General features: G+C 39.7%; 2 protein-coding genes across 2 annotated transcripts in view; one reads left to right on the top strand and one right to left on the bottom strand.

Moving 5' to 3' along the window:
* The first annotated feature begins 9,856 nt into the window (after positions 1-9,856).
* On the top strand, positions 9,857-11,740 carry LOC306799024 (C-C chemokine receptor type 4-like). The gene has a single exon (XM_079299540.1). It carries the CDS (start codon positions 9,912-9,914, stop codon positions 10,986-10,988), a length of 1,077 nt encoding a protein of 358 aa, XP_079155666.1. The 5' UTR covers positions 9,857-9,911; the 3' UTR covers positions 10,989-11,740.
* A 9,926-nt stretch (positions 11,741-21,666) lies between these two features.
* GLB1 (galactosidase beta 1) overlaps positions 21,667-24,775 on the bottom strand; it is a 39,012-nt gene continuing 35,903 nt past the window's right edge. The window contains exon 16 of the mRNA XM_079299935.1: positions 21,667-22,166. Within this exon, the coding sequence (XP_079156061.1) occupies positions 21,906-22,166 (261 nt within the window). The 3' untranslated portion in view covers positions 21,667-21,905. The remainder of the gene's footprint in view (positions 22,167-24,775) is intronic.

The following is a 24,775-nucleotide window of genomic DNA, read 5'->3' as shown; positions in this document are numbered from 1 at the left end:
ATAAAAGGACATCAGTATTTTTTTAGGTGCTACTGTGAATGCATCTCATTCCAAAACAATAGATTTACATTTCTTCTTCCTTTTTTTTTTTTTTTTAACCACTCTGGATTCTTGGATTTCTTAACAAAACACTTGTACAAAAAGCTTAGAAGTGCAGCCCTTCAAAGCATCACATTGGAAATTGCTAGAAAATTGCTCAGCACTGAAAGCTGTCATTATCAACACTGAAAATCAGGAGCCTCTCACTACCCGCGTATTTCCTTTGGATTCAACATTTGGTGGGAGTGGATTTGAAGTCCTTGCCCAGGGTATCTGAAGTTTTAATGACATTCTTCACAGAGGAACTATTAATGAATTAATGGGTTATGAGTTAATTTCTGTAATTTCCATTTCGTCTCTATAACCTTTGTGAGGTCCCTCACTGAGATCTTGAGAGTGACACAAGGCCCTTGTCTTAGCAGAACAGTGAGGGAACAAGTCTGATTCATACAAATCCCAAGTCCTGCTACCACTAAAAAACAAGTGAGAATTTTTCAAAGAAAATCTGAAGTTGCACTATCTCTACCCACTGTTGCTTTTTCAGATCCCATCTGGTCATGTCTTTCCTCTGTAGTTATAGCCCAAGCATGATGCATATTTGCCAAAGACCATTAACACACCACTTCTAAAATACCCACTGAATGAAATATTTTCAGCATTAAGAACATACCCAGGCCTGCTCAAAGTTTTACTATTTGCACTTCTGATGCCTTGGGTTTTAGGTTTATATTTTTCAGATTCTCTACTGCTTAGTGAGTAACTCTGAAACTTCATTTCAGGTGTTAGTAAATTATTTTCACAGGATAGTTAGACAAAACCATCCCTTCCCAGCCAGAGAAAGGGTATCCTTTCAATAAAAACCTATTTTATTCCTTTTGCTCTGTCTGGTCTCTGTTCCAGTTCGGCCTTTCCAACTCCTACAGAGTTTCTTTACTCTGTAGGACACCCAAAATTCTAATGAAAATCTGTGTCATCCAGAGTTATTATTTTGAAATTCAAGTTCAGTAATCAAAGCAAAAATTGACAACAATTCCCAACTATTAAAAATTGGTTTCTGACACTATTTCTGACAATAGTTTCTGTTGAAGTTAGCAATAATTCTGCTGCCCCTTGTAAGCAGAACTTCCTAATTTACTTGGTAGCCACTGTTACAGCTTAGGTTTCATCATACACACCCAAACCTCAAGATCTGTGTTTTACAAGGCCAGTGTTAACATGTTGTTTTCAATATGGGAAAAAAAAAATCACCAACTGTTCCTGCCTGATTTTGCTTGTTACACAAATATGGAACACAAAAATGTTAATACATTGCATTTTTCATTCCTCTCCCTAAAGAAATACTGTGAAATAACTCCCATTGGACATGAGTAAAATGGTTTGCTTTTGAAGAACAATTTGCATTTACCACATTTCTAATCATGATATTTCAGCAGGAAGGAGCACAGGAACTTTGCATCACTGAAGGCAGAGTTTAGTAAATGGGATAGAGAGTACAAGGAAGGACTCTGGCACTGCTGTTTCACTACACAGGGGATATAATCCACTTTCCAGCTGTAGCTGTCCTGGAACAGTGTGTTTCCCACCCCACTCAGATTTTAATTCTCTGATAAATTGCATGCATTTGTCACTGCTCCATATCCAGCTGCAGCACAACAGCCCCACAACATGCAAACCCAATATGCCTGGACAGTGCAGGCAGCTGAAAGCTGCATTTCTCCCACGAGGAGTTCACATTTAGCCCATAAATTACATTGCAATGAAAGCCACCGGCAGGCATAGAATGTCAGCAGAGACAGCAGTGGCCCATGCTGGTAGGGCTCAGAGGACACGGGCAGGGCAGAGCAAGCAGAGCAGTGACGGCCCCACGCTCCTGCGACAAGACACTTCCCCCTGGTGTCAGACACGAGCTACTGTTCCCCAAGGATTCCCCCGTGCCCCGGAGCAGGACAGCTCCTCACAGGTAAGAGCTGCTGGAAACACCCAGATGCTGCTCTGATTATTTTTCCAGTCTCCAACTGGGAAGGAGCGAGCCAGAAGGAAATGGTAAATCTGAAACGCACCTGGAGCAGCTTGTTGAACCTTTGCCACCCACTTTGCCCCAGGCATTTGCTGAGCAACACAGAGCCCAGTTTGGTCATAGCTTGAGCAAAAGGCAATGGGAGCATTTCCCACTGGAAAATGGTGAGAGGAATGTCGGATTTGTCCGACATTCTGCTGGGTCTGCTGGTAGGAAAGATAGCATTGAGAGATAAAAGAAACAACGGGATGGATTCTACTGATAGATGAATGGAAAAAGATATTTGCCTTTACAAATAAACTGTAGATTTGCTGATAAGTGAAATGGATATTGAAAGATGAAAGAAACAATGGGGAAAAACTATGAATACTATAAGAATTAAAAATTAAAGGAAGGGTTATCCATTAGAGGGGAATCTCAGGTATTAGGCGTGCTGGGAAGTCTGTGCCTCTCAAGTACCTCAGCCAATGGGGAAAGAGAGAGGGAAATGCAGCTGGGAAAATAGGATAAAAAGGAGGCTGCGTCCTCCAAAAATTTGAGAGATCCTAGGGGAATGCCCCATGGCCTCTCCTTTTATTCAAATAAAGCAAAAAGGACTCCTCTGTTTCCTTTTTGGACATAAACCTCTGGTGTTTGTGGATTCATTTTCTTGACAATGAGAGCCAGTAGTGCTGATGGCCTGTAACCAGCCAGGGATGGGGAGCTGGGTAAGCTTTCTTCAGCACCTCATAGGGACACCAGGCCTTCTGGTACAGATGAAGGACCTTCACCCCATTTCTTTGCCCTGGAAGGGTTGTGCCTGAGGAGATTCAAAGCTGGGTTTGCCTGTTTTGGGAATGGCAATATTAAAGCTGACAAAATTTACCATGTCTTAACCCCTAAGTGGCTTCAGAGCCCCTTTTGCAGTGAGTGTCTGCTCCCTCTCAGGAGTCGCCCTCCCCCCTGGACTCTTGTCTTAGAAAATAGCTATCCTCATACTGTGATCAGCTTTTTTTTTCCTTTGGTTGGTTGTTTTTTGTTTGTGTTTCTTTGGGGTTTTGTTTGTTTTGTTTTGATTTTTTGTTGGTTTCTTTTTCCCAAGGGATCCCTCATTTGAATCATTAAGGCTCACCCTCACTTGGTAACTTGTTCAGTTCCTTTTTCTTGGTCCCATTGCTGAGCCTTGCTTTCCAGATCCTCCTAGTAGTTCAGGTTTCAGGAGGCTACAGTGAAAGGATGAACAAAATTCAAGTTAACAATAAAAACAACGCAGAATGTCTAGGCCAGGGTTTACAGTTCAAGTCAGATTCAGAAGGTGCAGCTGTAGACAGTGACTACATCTTTTTGCAAAGGCTAGCAGCACCTGGAGCCAGGAATTTCCAGAATCACCACAGCCTCTCACTATCCCTGTAATCACCCTTGCTCACACAAGACCCTCTGCCCTTAGCTCTCTCTGTCATTCCTTCTGCTTGTCTTTACTGCCAGTTCTTTCTTTGCATTTCCAGAAGGTGGCATTATTAATCTCCATTGGACCTGAAAGTCATTCATAGTTAAAGCAGGGCACCCCAGGCAAGCCAGTGGAGTCACTGATGAGTAAGTACAGAGTGTAAAAATTATGTTTATGAAAAGCAAGAGGAAATTAATCACTACATTGTGTTGATGGAAGAAACATCAAATTCTCTAAGGTTTTATTTATTTGCTTGTGAACAAATGAAAGTCTGTGGATGTAAAATTAACTACAGGCAGTTTCACCAACAATTCACAAAGCACATCAGAATCCCTGTGAATCACAAAGATGACAGAGGTGCTCCAATAAAAACCTTTTGTTGTGCCTATCACAGTTTCCTTTTGGTGTCCTGAGTGTTTTTCCCCTGCTACTGAAAGTGAACTGAGTATCATGTAAGTTGGCTATACCCATTGTCTTGAATGGGCCTTGCAGTGAAACAGTTTTCCATGGGATAATGAGGTGCCTGGGCCTTAGCAAACATTGAAAGATTAGTAATCACCAAGATCAAGTATTAGTCCTTTCTCACTCTTGATCCTCTGAAAATACTTTAGTTTTGTTTAAGTAACCTCCTTTATATTACATCTGTTGTGGGAGGAACAGGTCAGAAGAGACTTTGAAGATGTAGATGTTTAAGATGCCAGTCATTTAATAAGCTTTTAAAGGCTATCAGCAACTGAAGTGTTTGAGACTTGGGGGCACCAACACAGAGCACACAGAACACAAAGCCTTTATGCCACATTGTCATCCTTCCTCTGTATGAGCAACACTTCTGCATGAAGAACACTTCTGCTATTCACCACTGCCTCTTTTTTTTTTTTTTTTTTTCTTCAGAAAGACCAGACTAAGTGATGGCTGGGACATTTAGAAAAACAAATAATTAAATCTCAGATATCAACTGCTCCTCAGAGTGGAAACAGTCTAAATTTCTTACTCACCTGTAAAAACAGCTTGGTAACATTTACCAGATCACTGAATATGACAAAGAAAGCTCCCTGCTGTCCCATTTCACATTTAAGAAGAATAAAACTCATGTTTTTTACACCAGTGATTTTTATTTTAAGCATACAAAATTACTATTTCTGTCATGTTTGGGGTGAGAAGTTTCAGTTCTTTTTTTTTTTTTATGAGGATTTCTCTCTTTAGCAGCTTTGCAAGCACAGCCTGTAGAAAGAAAGCAAATGAGGCTGAGGAAAAGAATGACTGACACTATTCACAGAATCACCAGTGGATACAAACAGTAGAATGCACAGGGCTGGTCCACTGAAAGAAAAAACATGAGTTGAATTGAATTTGACAAGGAAAAAGATGTTTTTGGCTTAAATAATTTCCTTGTCAGCACAAACAAATAGCTATCTTAGCCAAAGGGAATTCATGCATTCAAAAAGATTGAAGTAAACGGTGAGTGAATCACCAGAGAAACAGCAATGGTTGTCTCTAAAACTAGGAAATTATTCACTTCCTTTTTTAAGTTCTCTCTCAGATTGCTCTCAGTTTTGCTGCAGGAAATTTGGAATACATTAAAAATTACAAAGAAAGGAACAGTACAATGAACTGGTAGCACAAATACTTTGTAATAAGGCAGGATAGGAGTAGATGTGCAAAGTGTAATCCAAATTCACCTGAACTGCAAAAGACTAACCCCACAGGCCAGACCACGCACAAAGGAGTTGGCCACCTGATGGAGAGGATGGTTTGATGAGAAATGTAAATGTTTGTCCACCTGTGACTTTGGCAGCCTGGATTCTGCACCGATCCACACAATCAATCAAAATACTAATTCTTGCAATAGTTGTCCCTTTTTATTTACTGTCATCTGCTTCTCTTGAGGGCCAGTCTCTTCCAAAGGGAGGCTTGACTGAATCATCTGTCCCTGGCCAGCAGTGATATCAGACAGAATGGATGGTGCACTGCTTTATCAGTGGTAAGTATCTCACAGCCTACTCGGTGAATTAGGTAAATGTCTCTCTCCACTCCTTCCTTGGGCAAGACTCCTATGCTGCCTGTAAAATGACAAATTAATGGTAAGACTTCCCATAAAAGATAGGAGTGGCTAAAATAATCTTTGGTGAGAAGCAAATTTTTTAATGGACTGTTGTTCCACATTTTGTTTTTACTAAGCTCCTTCTTGTTGCATTTAATCACACATACACCATCTCATATAAAAGGTTAATCTCCTTCCAGGCAGGCCAATCAGGTTTGGTCCATCCCTGTGCACTCATGATTTATTTGGTCAGTGCCACATATGCTGATAGCATTTAGTAAAGAGGTAAAATGATCTTCTGCTGCAAAACCTTTAGTCTTACAGCAACATCACTGAGAAAGCTTTCATCTTTCCCTGTAATCTTGCCATCTCCAGCCATTCTCCTTTTCTTAGTCTCTGCCAGATTCTCCAAGAAGCAGCTGGAAAAGACAGGCTGTCATGTGTTACAAGGGGACCTCAGAGCTCTCCTACTGGAGACAGCTATACTCATTCCTTCCACTCTTCTTTCTCTCCAAGCAATGGCAGGACCTGCACTCACAACACCTTTCCTCTCTTTTCTCCATTGTCCCATTTGCACTTTACGCCCCCCCGGTTTCTCTCCAGTTTTCTTTGCAGGGACTCTGTCCTTTGGTAAGCCAACAGAAGGTATTTCAGGATTCATTCATGTCCTCTTGATTTTTATGAACTGGTAGATATATTTTTTAATCTTCATTTTTCAGAGTTCACACATCATAAGTTTTCAGCATCTGAAGCTGTAACCATTTTTCTCTTTTGTGGCTGGTCATTCCTCTTTCTGCAGAAACACTCTTGCTCAGTCTCCTTATAAAGACAGCCCTTCCCATCTGGTGATTTACCATGAAGTGAGTTGGTATTATGGCAGGTGAGTTTACTATTTGAAAGCCTTCCAAAGACAGACTGGGAAAAAGGCACTGTGCCAGGTAGGTGCTTTCTTCAGACTAGTGCCATATGGATCATTCCAAACTGGAATTCACATAGCTGCAGACATTTTCCCTGCAGACAGTATGCCTGAAAGATCAGAAGCATATCTGAATTGTGGCCTGTGTGCTAAGGACAGGTCTTGAAAGACTGCTGATGATGGTCAACACATCTCACAAAATGTTGCTGCTGATGGGAAAACATTCCTTAACCAAACAGAGTTCTTAGAGGGTCAAAGGGATTTAATATCTAGATTCAGATCTATTCACCTCTTCAACTGGAAATCAAGAAAAATCATCACTGATGAAACTCAAAGAAGATACCTAGTTTGATAGAGCTGAAAATAATGAGTGGAATAAGGTAAGTGTGCAGATGAATGGTGATATATTGAGGAGAAAAAAATTACAGCCAGAACTAAGAAACATCAATGCCTAAGAGACCATTGTAAAGAGCAAGAGGTGTTTTTTTCCTGAAAAGCATGTGCTCAAAGAAAGATTTTTCTGTCAGAGCTATTGTGGCTAAAGAGCTGAACTTGTGGCCCTAGTGCAGTAACACGTCAAAGCAGAGATTAATGAGGCCCTTACAGAGACAAAAGAACAACAAGAGGAACAGCTTCTGGTTTCTGTGAGCAGACTGATGAAATGGGTATGACAATCTGCTTATCTGATGTTCACATCCTTTAAGATTGGTTGTAAACTGAAGAGAAAATGTACATGATCTGCAGAGCAACAACCTGTACTAGAGGAACATCTCCCAGAGAACAATTTAAAAATCTCAGACACAGCTTGTGAAAGATGACTGACAAGGTCCTGCCCATACAATTGCTTTATTCTGGCAAAACCTGAAACCAATAAATCCTTCATCTCATGCTGTCTCCACATCAAGCTTTTCAGCCAAACATAACTTATTGGGCACTATAATAGAGGCACATGAGGTAGCAGCAAATAGCATAACTGAACAAAAGCTCTACCTGTGTCTAGAATAACACCAGAGAGTGAACAAGAAAACATATTATCTCTTGTGGACAGAGATGTCTGATTCTTCCTACTCTCACTACCACCTTCTGTAGATTGTTTCTGCTTCTCATTGTGTCTTTTCAGTTTCTGCTGATCCCAAGAAAGCAGGCTCCCCTGTTGAGAAATGGTTTGTACTTCTGCTTGGCTGGTCTTTTCTGGAAAACAGGGGACCAGCACCTGCCAGCTGCCAGCACAGCTGTTCTGTTGGCAGGACTCACAACCACCCTGCTTGACTACCATATGTCCTCTGTGCTGTCTTCTCCCTTCTTACGATCTCCTAAAAGACAAATAAGGCCAATCTCACTCTCAAGAGAAATTCACAGAAGTTGCTGAGCTTCCTGCTGTGACAGAGAGCCACAGTAAACAGCACTTTGCATGCTCTGTCCTTAGACTACACATGCATGTGCACATCCTACTTCTTATTCAATATTTTGTTATATTTTGTGTTGGGCAGTGGTAGGAGGTAGATTTGGAGGTATATAAAACCTGCAACAGAAAACATCAAGCAAAAAGGTAGTGTGGATTAACATGCCTTCATATATTTTTCTAATAAGGTAAATAGGAGTTAGGAAGATCAAACAACAGTGATTAAAAGAAGCCTTCCCTACACTAAATCGATACGGCTTTTTTTTTTTTCTACAATTACATAATGCAACTTGAAAAATGAGCTATCTCTCAGAGAAGGACTAGAAGCACACTTCCCACACACACACACACAAAGTGCCTGCCTCATTTCTCCTCACCACAGGTGATTCTTTGATTATTTTTCCCCTGAGATTAAGAAAGGTTTCAGTTGGATGAGAGCTGAGTGACATCTATGCATAGTGACATCAGTTTTAATGATTGCTGGATGAGATGAAACTGCTTTAACTTAGTAATCACTCTTCCAGTGGAAACTGTGATTTTTTTAAACATTATAAGAAGCTTTTAATTCTATTTCTGACTTAAAGGGACTATTTCTGATGTACACTGAGAAGTACTTGTGATACAATCTAAGGAAGTTGAAGCTTCCGCTAAGAGACACAGCTACCTAGTGACATCTGCTCTTTACAACTGTGGATATTGCTGTGTGGGTAGCACCTCCCTGGGAGAGCTACCTGAAGTGAAGCAAGTGATTCTGCACCCTTAGAGCAAAGAATCTTCTTCGTATCCTCTGAGAAGAAAGGAAAAGGTAAAATTCATAAAATGCAATTGCTCAAACATTAGTGCATCATGTACAGTCATGATATGTGTGAATGTAATGCTTTTTCATTTACCTTTTATTGCTGCTCAGGTAATTATTTTAGGCAGTTTTAGGAATTCCTGCATCATCAGAAGTGGGTGTATTCTGTGAGCATATGTTAAGTATTCAAATATATTATGCTAAACCTAGACTAGATTCAAGTACGTCTGGGTGTCTGTGTCTGTTGCTGCAAAGCTGTCATTTCTATACCTTGGTGTCAAACGGTTCTTGGAACTTTGTGACTTGTAAATCAGATTAAATTCCTCTCTGTGTAGAGTGGAACAGAACTGTAGGCTGAAAAGGTGTTGTGCTTGGGACTACACACAGTAGGTCTCAGATTAATGATAGTCAATGTTTGCTGGTATGTAGCAGCCTCACACAGGGCAGATAAGTAAAGCTAACTTCTCTTCTGCTTTCTATTCATAAAATAAAGACAAAAGGGAAGAACATAGCTCAGGCTTAGAATTCTGATATGTTAGACTAAAATAATGCCACTTGTGATGTGAATAACTCACACAAGTAAGAACAGAACTCAGACTTGAATTTCTGGTATGTTAGGCTAAAAGAATGACACTGTGATGTGAATAACACACAGATTCATAAGTCAGCAAAATATTTGCCCTGTGTCCAACTTGTACCACTTAAAACTCTGCCTATAAGAAAAGAACTTACGTATGAAGATGGCAAATTCCTGTTATTCATTTAGCCACTGAAAATAAGCACTTCTGAAAATAAGCATTTGTTGAAAGCTCATGACAGCTTTCAGAAAATGTAATTTCGTAAGAAAAGTCTGACGCATGTTTATCACTGTCTTTTTATGGTGGGTGACATATGCATGATGGAAAGGATGGGTGAGCGAAATTCTGAACTGCTATGAACAATGAGTTTGCTTTTTACTTTGCTCTACATGGAACTTAACCCTCTCTGATTTGACACCTGTGGCCCACATCTTTCATTCTCATGCTTTCCTGTCATCCATTTGTACTTCCCTTTGTGCTTGACATGCAAGTTGCACAGTGCTGCATGGACTAAGCACATGCATGCTGAGGACAGTAGCTTGATCAAGTGTGCACATGCATCCATCCTATAATGTCTGAGAACCTGTACCAAGCTGCAAATCAGTCACTCGTGACTCGGGTTTGTGGAGTAACCACATGGTCTGAAAGTCACTGACATTTTTTTATTCTTCCCTTCTCAGAACTGGGGGAAAAAACATGATTTCTTCAAGTACAGAGTCCCTTGAAGTTGAATTCTCAACCTTTTATGACTATTACGATTCTTATTACGATGCTCCAAAACTGTGCAGTAAAGAAGGCGTCAGGAGGTTTGCTGCCTCTTTCCTACCTGTTCTGTATTCCCTGGTGTTCCTGGTCGGGCTCACTGGAAACATTCTGGTCATCGTGGTCCTCTTAAAATACAAGAGGCTGAAGAGCATGACTGATGTGTACCTGCTAAACCTCGCCATTTCAGATTTGCTCTTCGTTTTATCCTTGCCCTTCTGGTCTTATTTCTCAGTAGACGAATGGGTTTTTGGAACTCCTTGGTGTAAAATCATTTCGTGGATCTACCTGGTTGGGTTTTACAGTGGGATATTTTTTATTATGCTAATGAGCATAGACAGATACCTGGCAATTGTCCGTGCAGTGTTTTCCTTGAAAGCAAGGACCGCCTTCCATGGCTTGATTACTAGCCTTGTTGTATGGCTAGTAGCTCTTTTAGCCTCAGTTCCTGAGCTTGTATTTAGAGAGTCTTTTAATGAACATAATTATACTACCTGCAAGCCGATATTTCCAGGCAATTTCACAACATGGAAGCTTTTTTCCACTTTGGAAGTCAACATTTTAGGGCTCCTAATCCCTTTTATAATAATGACATTTTGCTACTCCATGATCATTAAAACATTAACTCATTGTAGAAATGATAAAAAGAATAAGGCTGTGAAGATGATTTTTGCTGTCATGGTTGTGTTTTTCTTTTTTTGGACCCCCTACAACATTGTTATTTTCTTACAACTGCTGGAATTTATGGGAGTCATTAAAGACTGTCAAGTGAGCAGGAATCTGGACTATGCTTTCCAGGTGACGGAAATCCTTGGTCTTTTTCACTGTTGCCTCAATCCAGTCATCTACTTCTTCATGGGGGAGAAGTTTAAGAAGTACCTGAAGATGCTCTTCAAGAACTGGCAATTACCTGGGTATTTCTGCAAGTGGTGTGGAGTTCACATCACTTACCACACTGAATCTACTAGTTCATTCCACACACAGTCTACAGGGGACCAAGATGGTCTGTAACTCATTTCAGACCTGCCACTGAACTCAGCAGCAAGCAAACTGGCAACAGCAGGAACTTCAAAAAGCAGGAACTTTGAAAAGCTAAGCAAATGCAGACACAATTAACAATAAGCAAGTGATGGATAATTACTTACTTCAGCTTTATTTGTGCCTCTAGATTTTCTGATATTATGGCAGAAGATGTCCCAAATGCAGAACACAGGAGATGGACATGCAAAGTTTCTCTGCTGTGGTTACAAATCACTGCTCAGCTCTGTGCAAAGCACTGCACTGCATGGCTTCTTTTACTCCAGCATCAACATTGGCCTGCATGGGGGGGCAGACCTGAGACAGCACCTTGTCATCAGCACATGCACTTGGAAAACATATCCATGTATTCAAGAAGGATGATTATAACCATACTTTTTTATTCTGCAGTTGATGTGTGTAGGACTTGTTCACTCATCACTCTTAGGTAGCTATCAGCAGTACCTGCTACTTTTAAATGTTTCACTTCAGGGGGATGATATACTCCCGGTTATTAAAAAAAAAGGACAAAATATATTCTCTGTATGCACAAAGGCACAAAGTAAAGACATTACTTTTCATTGTAGGTGCATTTTTCCTCAGGCTGACATATATGCCTATATGTAGGTGTATATACAGAAATTTCAAATTATTTTATCACTGTAACTCAGGATAGCAATTCTGTATTTTAATTAACATAGAAAATATTTTGAATATTTTTGAATAAAAGTGTTTTAAAAACCTTATTTTCCAGCATGTGTGAATAAGTCAGAAGCATCTTGGTTAAAAGTATATATTTTAAAATGAATGTCCTTTCTTCCAAAAGTTCCTAAGACTCAGTTTTCATTCACTGGAGATATATCAGGCAAAACAAAAGAAAGTAAAAACAGAGATTGCATAGAAAGGGTCTGTCATAACTTAGTAACCACACATAAAATCCTTGCATTTGATAACAGCAAAATGCAAACAGAGTAGCTGCCCACAGGATATTAATTAATCAGAGATTTGTAACAGGAAGGAAACACACAGCAGTGTTTAGATTTTGACACAAAAATTATTTTAAAAGAGGCAAAAAATTAGTAATGTGGTGGCAGACAAATTAAGAGTTAAAAAAAAATGTATTAGAAGATATTTCTGATTCTGTGATATTGTCTGGTGTGTCTTTTTGCTGGATAACAACAATTCAGATTACTTATTATGCACCAGGTATCCAGGGCAAAGAGTGGTATGAGGGAATGGCTTGCAGTCTGGTCCAGGTCTGGGCAAATTCTGTGGTGAGGGAGGATGCTGACTCTGGTCACATTGGAATTAGCAGGGTGCACCCAGCCATCATGCAGCAATGCCACAAACAGAGCCAGTGTAGAGCTCTCTCCCACACAGAACTCAAATATGCCCCATGTCATCACTTGGTTTGTGTCCCATGGCCTGTGCACGTTCCCTTGGCGTGGAGGGTGGCTGGTGAAGCCAGAACTCCTCCCAGGTGAATGTTGTCTTGTTCCTTGTGCAAAATAGCCTCTTCCAATTCTCCCAGAAATATTCACAGCTGCTCAATGCATGTGCTGGATGAGCAACTGAGCTGAAAGCTGTGCTGTGTTGGGTGCAAAGGGGAACTCGTGTTAAACTGATGGGTTCAGGAATTCAGTCCTGGGGCCGGAGCTCATTGAACATGGGTGTCTTCCTCCTCTGTCACCTGAACAAATCCCTCTCCCCCATGCATCAACCTGCAGTGGACAATGCCACTCCTCTTTTGAGAGAGGGTTTTGAAATCTGCTGATGAGATAGGACAAGATTATAGTATTAATACAGACAAAAATAAAGTAGGGATTTTCAAAATGTCACTTGACAAAGGTGTTATTTTAGCTGAACAAGAGTTTCCAGCAGTGAAGAATGTATGTACAAACCTATTGAACCATGAAAGAAAATGGATAGATATTTGAGTGATATTTGAGCAAAGCTGACTCATTCTTAAAGCCACATTTTTACATCAAGGTTCCTCAGAAGGCCACCCTGCATCCTCTCTTCGGTTATACTAAGCAGCCATAGAAAGGTAGATAAAGGGGGAAATCAGCTAATTAGATTACATATAAATGAAAAGATAACAAGAAGTTGATTCATGCTCAGGCCATAGTCACTCCCTAAACAAAAAGCTGAGTTACACATTTACTCCAGAGGACAGCTTTACCCCTTTTAATCATGCAGAAGCAGCATTGTGATCAGTAGCCTGCTCCCAGTCAATCTGCTCCTCTCAATCTGAGAGCCAGAATTGCAATTCTCCTTCCTGGACTGCACCTTCTTGTCACTGTCTCAGCACCAGCTCTGCACACATACTCTGAAGGGAAGTACAATTCCATCATAATGCTCCTCTGTTACCAGGATGCTCCTAAACTGCCAGCAGAGATATACATCACACATTCTCCTTCAAGAGCTCTTAATTCTCTGCAGTTTTATCTAACACCTCTCTCTTAACACAACCAGAGACAGACTTCATCACATTCTGCCTCTTATGTCAACATCTCCATCTGACTTAATTTACTGTTAGAAATCAAGGGCTATTTAAAAATGTTTTTATCTACTGCCTATAGTGCAAAAGACAATGGCATTTTATAAACTATCAACATGAGGCTATGTGAAAAGAATCTAAACAATCAAACATCATATTAGCATTTATGAAAGGTCAATTCTTAACTAACTTAAATAGCTATTAACAATTTGTGTCAGAGACTGAGAAAGCAAGGTTAGTACCAGATGCACAAGGTTCTGCCAAATTTTAATTTGCATGTTGTTGTTGTTTTTTTTAAGTTCAGGAATGGGTTTGCACAGAGGCAAAACAACTACTAATAGTGTAGAAAATGGGGGAAGAAAAAGTGCCCACCTTTTCTCAAAGGTAATTCACAATGAAGACCTCAGTCATAATATGATACAATTGAATGTGACCTGAATTTTCCAGAAAGCAAATGCCAAATTCTTGAATTGTCATACCAGCATAATTGAGTGGGCATATAGAGACTTCCAGGCTCCTGGAGAAATGTAAAAGAAAGCTCTAGAATTGTCAACTAATGTATAGAGAGAGCTGTGGGAGAGCTGATACACTGAGCAAATAGGTAGCTAGTGTCAATGTTTTGAGGTGTTTAGGGACACCTCAAAAGTCTGCCATGTTTTCTAGACCTGAGGCCACAAGACTCTACAAAGTTACTGCTTTGGCAAAAGCAAAATGAAACACAGTAAAAAAAAATTTAAAAAAAAAAATCAGTGAGATTCTTCACAGCAAAAGCCACAGCTGTCTGGTCAGAGAATGGTGCGAGGTTTGAGTACAATCCAACAACAGCATTGGCTCAGAACCTGGTAGGCAGACGTACTCAGCAGCCAGACTTGAGATTTGAATGAAAGTGTGTTTGTTCTTTGTGACTGCAAATGCAGAGTGTCCCACACAGACAGACTCCCCTGTGATATACAGGGGCAGAATGTAATTGGTACCAGTTGCATTTGTGCAGATAACAGCCATGTTTTGGAAAAAAAAAATACATGTTTTATTAACTCTGCCTTACTAAATGCCCTCCACTGTCTGCACTGGCTTCCTCATCATGGTGGTACAGACTTTAACCAGGCAGAAGGAACCTAGCCATGCTCATAAGTACCTCTGAGTATGAGCTAGTATACCCAAAAAAGACTGTAGTACCCTTGTCCTATACTTCTCCCTAAAAACAAACGAAATCTGTTGAGGTTCAACCTTTAGCTTTGCAAGGGATGTCAGTCAATTTGAGTTTTGCATTTGCCTCATAGAAATCAAAACTCGGACCTCCCTTGTAAAACCAGACATTTTTGCAGATGAAAAGTACTACAACTAGACAGTACTACAGAAACAAAGATCAGTGTATTAATCACTAGATTTCTTTCTTTGTCTTAAGACATCAAGAACCATGTACTCTCATTTGCTCACAGCCCAGAAAGTTTCATCTCCTTCTACAGAAGATGAAAGCAACTTCATAAAGCATTATTTTAAACATAAGCCTTCAGTTTTGAGCAATTTCTTCCTAATATTTCTCAGTCAATATTCAATTCAGGTTGTCCTGAATCATTAAGGTTTGAAGACTAAACTCCTCTCTTTTTAACTTGCCCAATTTACTTGAAGTTTTGACATTTGTCAAATCGGCAGGGGGTTTCACCAATTTGCATGAACACACTAAAACAGGTAACAGGAAAAAAACAAAGAACTTCACAAGAAAGGACAGAAACATTCTTTCAAAGCCAAACCAGCATCACAATTTTGCATCAAAAGGTCTAAGGCCTGACAAAGGGATCTCACAAATCAGAATATACTATGAAGCACCAACCAAGGCTGTTGAACAGACTTTATACTTTTAAATTATTTCCAATTGCTGTACTCCAGTTTGCCTTGCAGAGTGTGAACTTCGGAGTTTTGGGGTGTTATTTTTGCAAACTGAGTCATGGCAAGCAAGCAGATGAATCAGCAGTCAAAACCAACTCTGTTGTATTGAAAAGAGCTTAAAAACACTGAAATTTCAGCTCAATTTTGTATGAAAATAAGACTTCACTTTAAACTTCCAGGTGTTGAAACTCAAAAGGAGATGATCAGATATGTTCTAGTTCAAAAGAAGATACTGGGCTAGATGGACCTTAGTCAAACTGAGTGCCTTTATTCTTACATGAAAACACAAAGTTCTATTAAATGAGAAAAAGAGAGCAAACGCAACAAAAAACATGAGTTGACCTCAGTGTATTTTTGAAGCACTCAGTCTCTGGGACAAAAGAGTTCTTGTGAGCAGTGCCAAATCCTGAACAAACTCAGAGAAACTTTGGGAATTTCTGAATGTTCTTTTACCCACCTTGCAGGACAAGTACAACAGCATCACTATGTGTTCAAAGAAGGTGCTTGCTCACCAGCAACCACAGTGAAAGCAAACCAGGCATCATCTAACCTACTGTTTTTCTGAACTGAAAATAGGTGATGCCTCTCAATGACTGACAGAACCAATTTCTACCTTGCTCGGATAAAATGAAAGACAAGACAGTGGTGAGTAGGTGGGGAGAAAGTACCAGCAGAGCTGGTACTCATGGGCATTCCCCATCTTGCAGTTAGGCAGATTTTTATTAGGATTTGGATGAATTTTCCCTGCTTTGCACATCCAACCTTTACTACAGTTTGCCTCTTTTCTTTTATGTAAAAATTCTCCACTTGCACCTAAGAAATCGGGAAACTAAAATCTGAAAACTACAGAGCTCAGTATCATTCACCTTTGCCAGTTTAGTGAGATGCAAGGCCACAGCCTGTAGCTGGAGGTAGCAGAAAGGAAATTATTTTCCTTCCCCTCTCCAATGCCAATCTGCTTAGTTTAAAAAGAACCAAAAAAGTTGCAATAAACTAAAAAACAAGGAAAGCAAAGCCAACACAAAAACAAAACCAAAAAAGAACCCACTCTTTACCCAATGTACTATTATGCTTTCCCCTGTCTTCACTAGGCTTCACACCTAGATCATATTCTGTAACACTCTTTTTTGCTTGTAGCTCCATAGTGCTTAAACATACCCAGTTACAGAACTATGCACCTACAGGAACAGGAGAAACAAGTCAAATATGCTCCTACTGTGATCTCTTTTCAGTGCCTTTGCACAGACTGAGTTTTTCAGAATCTTTTTTAAAAAACCAAAAACCACAACAAAAAGCCTCCTGGCTGATTTCAACATAGGTAGATTCTGCTCTTGCATCTAAATTACTGGCATCTGTCCAAGTTCTCCTTATTTCCTAGGATGGGTGAAAAAGCTTAGTTTTGGGGTGGTAAGAGTATGTATGTGGTCCCTCTTATCACAATAAAACACATTAGAAGAGTACAAAATTTGGCTAATCATCACAGGATCTACCTTTTTATTTTTTTCAGCACCTCTGAAGCCTTTGAATCAAAGCAAACAGACCTGAGAGGTTAGACTACAAAAAGTTAAAAAAGAGCAGCTTGTTGCTGTTAGTTGTTTCTGCTAAACTTTCTTCTATTTCAACACAAGACAGATGGACTTGGTGCTTTAAATAAAGTTGTGTCTGAAAGTGTCTTTGTTTGGCTGCAGCCAAAAGACTCACACTGTCTGGACTTCAGTTTTTGAAGTAGATATTGCTCCGGATCAAAGGACCAGCAAAGCAACATAAATGAGGATGCAGGGTAGCAGAAGACAAGTGACAACACTTTGCAGGAAATCATGCTAACACTTCGTGAGCTCAGTATCAGGTTCTTAGGTTCTTCAGCATACAGGATCTACCTATTCATTATTAGTACAGACCACATCCTAAAACTGAGGGCAAAAAAGGAAAACAGCTTAAAAGAAAATATGTAAAGTGTATGCAGGATCCAGACCCATCTCTCAGAGTTTAAAGTCTTCCAGGAAGCCTTGATGGTACAGCAGAATGTTTCAATATCCAGAAATAGAATTTAACATGGAGGAGACAAGAAAAGAATGCAAATTTTTCTTCTGCACAGTTTCTATCTTATTTCATTTCTGTTTGCTGTGAAAAGAGCATCCAACACTTTCAGAAAACAGCAAAACGGTCTAAACTCAGCAACAGGCAAGGCATAAGGAAGGTTAGGAGCAAGCTATCAGCTTCTTTTCCTCCTCCTCAATAGTTCATCCTGAGCTTTGGACAACACCTCCACCCATAGCACAGGAACAAAACCAGACCCCACAGCCACAAGACACAACACACAACAGCAGTTCACCTTCTCCCAGGGCAGGTGTTCTGGACAGTGCTACTGGGACAAGTCCACAGCCAGAGCAGACATCTGGCTAAATTTAGACTAGAGATCCATAGAGTGTTCACTCTGTAAACCTGACCAAGAGGAACTTGAGTAAAGGAAACTCTGAATGCAATTTGAAAGAAAGGAGACAGGCATATTGGAGATCATTTTAGACAAACACAGACATATTGAAGGAAATTTTTTTAGTTTCCCTTCCTTACTGTGAGAGGAAGAATCAGCAAGGGTTCAGGAAGAATGAAACAGGAAATAAGTAAGAATTTCTTAGCTACAGCATCAGAGGGATGAGTTGCTAGGCATTTGCCCACACTGGCCCATATCTGTGCTCTGCCCCACATTCACAAACACTGAAAATGCTCAGTTAATCTTAGTATAGAAACATGAGCCCTACAGAAGCACCAAGTTTAACAAAAATAGTGCATATACTTACAGTGAATAAGGAAACTTAAACAGGAAAAGCCTTTCAGACCATAGATACTGGCTGCAATTTCCTACTGAATTTGCACTGGTTTTCAACATATCCACTCTACCTAACAAAGGTACCTGCAGTTGGAGTTTCAAATTCAATTCTCAGTTTCATTAGGGAGCTGTTCAAGTGGATAGTGCTTGCTCTCCAGGCAGAAGGATTATTTCTAGTCACTCATGCAAGTACTCAAACTATGAAAACAAAAAACTGTATTTCATCCAAAAAACTGCAAAAGATAACAACAGGCACTGTGGAGCTTTCAAGGAGACTGGATAGCAGGAGACTGGAGAGCTGTCTGCACCAGTGAATCAAATAAGGCACAAAGAAGGTCAAGTGTCAATCCTGTCATTCAGGAACCAGAAAATGTTGATTAACACTTAGTAAGATAGTTATATTATTAAAGAGTCTCATACATAAGTGAAGAAATAGAATTTGACTATATAGCACATTGCCAGTTCTTGTGCTCCTATTTGCTCATTAACCCCAAATAATCACATTTAAAGGCTTTCATTCATGCACAGGCACAATTACAGACTAAGTCTACAAACTCAACTGCAGAGCAGAAAAAAAATAAATCTGTGCTAAGCTGAGCCACTACAGCTACTCTATGGGTAAGTTTCAAAGGACAACCCCCTACAGCATCTGTCTACCTTCCAGAGGGGATCAGTGTTAAACTTGTTTTTTATGAACTAATTCTCACCAAATACCATACTTACGCCATTTGCCAAAATCAGAGAACATTGTGCTCATTACCCAGCTCCTGTGCAAGCAATGCAAATTTCCAAGGAAAGATTTGGAGACCCACAGTTTTAGCACTAGGAATATTCCTTCATGCCAAGCTTTTAGGAGGTGGCTGGCTCCACCAGAGACCATCCCTCTGAACTCTAGCACTTGGAATAGTTCTTACAACTACACCACAGATACTGGCCAGGGGTCTGACAATGCTTTCACACCTTGCCTTAAAAAAAAATTGTAACTACACTTGCCACTGCCTTGCCCACTGTGTCAGGGTGAGCCAGGTAACTCTCTATGGCCCCTCTTCTCTTACTTATTTGCCCTCAGTCAGAACGTTTAATTGTAAATGCAGTTCTACCTCGAACAATGCTGAACTACATTTGAGGACAGATTAAAATAATTGACCTGCCTGAAGCTGCAAAGGAGCAAATGCCACACTGTCCTGTTTTGTATCGCACTCAGTCCCAGCAGAACTTCATGCCAAGGCTAGGAAACCTAAGTCCCAGGCATGTGGTGTGGGCACAGTGCCCCAGTGTGGGCACAGGCAGGGCAGAACACTCAGCTGCAGCACCTGCAGACACATCCTTGGGTAAAGCAGCAGCAACTGGCAGCAGGCTCCTCCTGCCAGAGCTGTACTCTGAAGGTCCTTTGTCACAGGGAGCTTCTTCTGCATATTCAAATAACATCTCCAGCAGTGTTTCCATGTAGGTAGAAGAGGATTAGGAATCAGGGCCACAACTTTCAGCTCTTTTCTGTAAACAGGAGACCACTCCACTGAAAGCAGTAAATAGGCAGGTGTGCTTATGAAGCTATCTAGAGCCCTACTTGAAAAACTTTAAACCCATTCTTTCCACATTGCTATTGTTATTCTTAGAACTAATCAGATGCATGTTTATAATTCTTGATGCAAAGCCTTTCTGCTGGTAATATTACAGAGGTATGGTGAAAAGTGAAGTCTCACAGATCCTGCTACATTTACACAAGTATGATGCAAACTGAAGTTAGAGTGACAACTAGGATTTTCACTGCCCTCACAGCACTAACTGCCATACAAATAAAAATACTCCCAGCTGCTACAGTACTGAGCTTACATTATACATGAATAGGACTGTCATTCTGCACACTCCAAGCCACAAAACCCATAATCAGTTAAAAACTAATTCTATTTAATCTCTTACTTTCAAGGCCTAGCTCTGAGGTAATTAATACGTGATAATTAACTGTATGCAGAGCACATTCCAGGATCTCCATAGGGATAGTGCCAAGAAAGAAAAAAATCTGAGGTCAGAGACCATTCCAAGAATCAAGTATATCTGCATACTGAACACAAAGCCCACAGTCCCTGGAATTGACATTTGAAGTCAGAACGTAAGAGCAGTACCTCTCTGTCTTGGATGAGCCACATTTGTCTCTTTTGAAAGCCCATCAAACATGTGAAACATGTGGAGCAGACATGAAGTAGGTGGTACCCTTTTACACTCTCTTCTCCAGTGACAGTATTGGTCTTCACCTGAAGAAATAGCCAGGATTTTGCACTGGCCATCTCAGAAAAGAGTGGCACCTCCAATGTGTGCTCAGCCCATTACAGGTACTTCATTTTTCTTTCTACAGATCTTCTTAACAGAGAAAATAAACAAGACATCAACAAGAGTAACTCCTCATCCATTTACAGTCTCATTTCTCCCTTAATACTGCTCATAATTCTCTCATTGCTTTTTTCCTTCTCAAACAGACAGAGGAAGAATTTAATCTTTAAAGAACCATTTTAATAATGTCAGACAAAAATCAAAGGAAGAAATCACAGATTATGAAAATACTTGATTTGATTATCATCTGTTGTTTAAATATCACCATGGAATTTGTATGATGACACCAAAATCACAAGAATCAAAGAGAATATTCTGTCTGCAGAAAGTTAGATGTACTGATGGAGTTTGTGCATCTTTGCAATATCAGGCACTTACAAAGACGGTCAGTTTACTGGAACAAAACAGGTGATGTGAATTAATGACTTAAGAGAAATAAAATTCTTTAACTTAAAGCATTCCACTTTCAAGGTGCTGCCCTATGAAAAGCAGGTGCTCCATTACCACTACGGAAAAAAGTGAAATAAAACAAAGGAAATAAACAAAATAAAAAACCCAACCCAAACAAACAAAACAAAACAAAAACCAAACCAAAACAAAACAAAAAGATCATCATTTAAAAACCACATTTAGCAGGCAAGTTAGCCAGAGCAGCCCATGTCTTTGTACTTATCAATTTACTTTAAGTCTTCAGAGATAGCAATAGGGAAGCAGTAAATTGGCTTCCTAAGAAGGGACAGATGCAGACTCCCTGTTACTGCTGTTGGGACCAGCTGGCATTTGAGCACCCTCTTCCACAGTTTTTCTCACTGAACCTGTAAGAAATCAACTGAAATCTCCCCAAAGTGTCATTCGCATTAAAAAAAATTAGGTCCACTCAGTGCTGGCAATAAGCCAAATGAAACTTAAATGATGTTGATACTCTAATAAGGTGATTAAGGAAGCTGAAAGTGTCTTGTCTATTGGCAGCTCTGACTTACCAGTCCACTTAAGTGAAACCAGCAAGGTAGTGGGGGGCTGCACGCCCCTTTTGTAGACTCCTCTCCAGTTACAATTGTAAAAATAAAAGCATAGAAAGGTTACTATAGTGTAAATGGAGTACAAGGACTACATTTTTACTAGGCTGACGGAAACATTACCTTCCAGTTGAGTTCAATTTCACAGTCCAAGGCAAATTTCAAAGCTCCAGTTTTTATTTTTAAAAAGAAATTCAATATATAACTGTGAGATTTAAAAAAAAAAAAGTCTTTGAAGAATTTAAGAAGTTGCCTCACCTAAACACCTTCCCTTTTTTTGAAGATTCATCAGCGTGGTTTGAGAGAAAGGGAAGCAAAGGGTGGAGGGGGAAGATAAAGAAATACTCAAATCATTATAGATGCTTCATCCACAGTTCTCTAACAAAGAGTGGAGGTTTCTCAGTTTCATGCAGTAGGGTTGCATTGATATTAGGTTCATCTACAAATTCTATTTCGCACGCCTGGGTGCTGCAGGGAGAACGCTCCAGCTCCAACACCGTTATGTTGTTTGGCGCCGATGCAACAAGCACATTCCTGGGAACATAAAGGGTCAGCTGAGGACCACGGGCTGGCCAGTAGCGACCAAGATTAAAGCCATTGATCCAAATTTGCCCCTGTTATGAGAGAAAGAAAAAATAATAACATTTTAATAATCTGTCAGAGATGAAATGATAAAATAGACTTAAGCAGAACATTGATATACTAACTGACCTCACCTTGCAGTTTGAACACAAGAAAATGCTAATGACAGTCAAAAGAACTTGAATTCCCTGAGCAGTTAAAGCCACCACTAATATTTAAAAATAAAGTGGTAAAATACTGCAGTAATTCCAAATATGACAATAATTAGGAAAAATAGCTGAAGGCTCCTTGCACTGATTTTTGCCCCAAGTTTAAGAGCAAAACAAATCTGAAAACTGTATTTGCTTGAAGCTAATTACTAAAGGGAGAATGAAGTCACAGAAGAAAAAAGCAGATCCTAATGTTGTTACAGTTCTCTGTACAAGCATAAGACTACACTACCTTGGTAGTCCTTGCTCTGTGATTTTGAAGGCAAGATACAGCTTGTCTAGACACATGAAATTCAGGTGTCTCTTTTACTTGTAATAGCTTAGTTGACAAAAGTACTTGTGAAATCACACTGCAAGAAAGTACTGTTGTGGTTACACACAACCATTAAAAGCCTTGGGTTTCCTAGTATTAGTTTAAGTACAATGAAATTGTGGCATACAAATTCTTAAAATTTATTTTTCTAGTTGAGGTGGTCAGAACTCCTAGCTCAAAATACTGTCCTATCATCATAAATACCTTAAATTCAAAAGATTAAAAATAATTGGGCAAGGAAAACAGGAAAAAAAGTCAAAACACTAATTTATCTACAGACACACTGAAGTAACATGAAAGCAGATTTTTCCAAAAGTCTATCAGTTGGCAGGCTGCAGAATGTTTAGTAAAACTGTAAACTGACTCCTACTGAGTTAAGCTGAGTCTTGTTTTTTAAGCAAGACGGAGGGAGGATGTACTGCTGATTTGCAAAAATAATTTGCTTTTACTCCTCTAAAGTGTCCTTTCACTATGTATCGAATGAGAGTTCAGTGACAGAAAAAAGGGATGGGAACAGATAACTGCATCTGTGTTTTTCCCTCTTGCTTTGGTCTTTAGAAATCAAAACACAGAAGAAAATCAGACTTATTGCATGGATAAACAAAATAAAATTGTCTGAATCAATTGAAAGTGGATAGCTGAAATCAGAATATTTTAACATGATTTACAGAAGCACAAGTGTAATATAACAGGTATTGCTGTTCAAGATGCTTTAGTGGTATTTTTTTAGTGTTTCCTTTTTCAGGTATTTATGAAAACAAATTCTATGAAATTCACAAGAGAAACTTTTTAAGGAGTTAGTAATGTACAAATGCAGTTGAATTATTTCACCTCTGTATCCACTTCCGCGGTACCAGATTCTATGTTGTACTGTTCTGCCAAAGTGTTAATAAACATTCACCACAAATGCTTTTTTTTAAAATCGTTTATCTTTATTCAAGCTCACTACTTTCTGTAGTAGGGTTAGAAGAAAACATGACATGATTGCAAACTCCCCACACACAAGATGGATGAGTGAACCCACTAGACAGTAGCCTTCCTCTCTCAGAGAGAATGACAGCAACCTGTGGGAAGTAGGTGTTTACTGTGGGCATCAACTGCTTGTGCAGTTCTGATGTAGGAGATATGATCAGACAGGTCTCTGTTTCTGATCTGAATCAGTCACTGGTTGTAACTCCTTTTTCCAGTAAAGCTAAGAACTTAAATTTCTCAACTCCAAACTCTCTTTATTAACACTGCAGTTTCTAAAGACTCCACACTCAGGAATGTATGCGCTAATCAAGCAAAATATGACATTGTATCTATTAATAAATATGCCCTAGACAAAATAAAAGAGGGAGGAACTTCATCTTCACTAGTAAGATTTCCTTTAGCAGGACAGTAATTACAGTCCATGATTCCACAGAAAACAAGAACAGTCCTGACTCCAAATCCTCTTTTCTTTTGAAGAAAAAAAAGGGCCAATAAATCTAAATATTTACTCAGTGGCATGTACACTTAAGGGTATCATGGTTCCTCATGTGAGGGTGGAGTCAGTTTTATTACTACTGAAGGGTTTAAAAAGTACTGAAAGCAAGCAAGCTACATCATAGGTCATGACTGTTAACACTGCACTTTTCCTTCTAGGCTGTCCCTTATGCTATACTCCTTGCCTTTGCAAAGGCAGAACAATTCATTAGGACTTTAAGTTTTCTTGGTACGTGCTGCTTCTGTGGTTTTTCAACTATTCAGATAGGTGAGTTTTAACCCCTGCTAAGAGTCCCACTCCACACTTAGGCAATTTACACAGTGCCATGCAAGGAACTAAGGGCCACATACAGTGAGACCTGAGTGGAATTTATACTCTTTAGGCCCTCCACCTTAAAGGCATTTGCCCATTTGTAAAGTTTTCTGAAAGTCTCAGTTTCCATGTGTCTTACTTAAAACTCTCATCCAATCCATATAAAGCTTGAAGGATAAATTCAACAGCCAAACTTAAGCTCATCTGGAATTTCTCCCTAGGACTGCCTTACAGGGTATGCAATCTATGTAAAATAGAGGTTGTCATAGATCAGAGGAAAAAATTTTCACCAGTTCCTAAGAAGTCCTGGACTGCCTTGCCATTTTAAGTATGAGTTTG

This window comes from Erithacus rubecula (assembly GCF_903797595.1).
Source record: "Erithacus rubecula genome assembly, chromosome: 3".
Taxonomy (NCBI): Eukaryota; Metazoa; Chordata; class Aves; order Passeriformes; family Muscicapidae; genus Erithacus; species Erithacus rubecula.
Note: the sequence above shows the minus strand (reverse complement) of the source record. Positions and strands in the feature narration are given on the sequence as shown.

Excerpts from the sequence above, each read along its gene's own strand:
- LOC306799024 (XM_079299540.1), top strand. The coding sequence starts at position 9,912 with ATGATTTCTTCAAGTACAGAGTCCCTTGAAGTTGAATTCTCAACCTTT.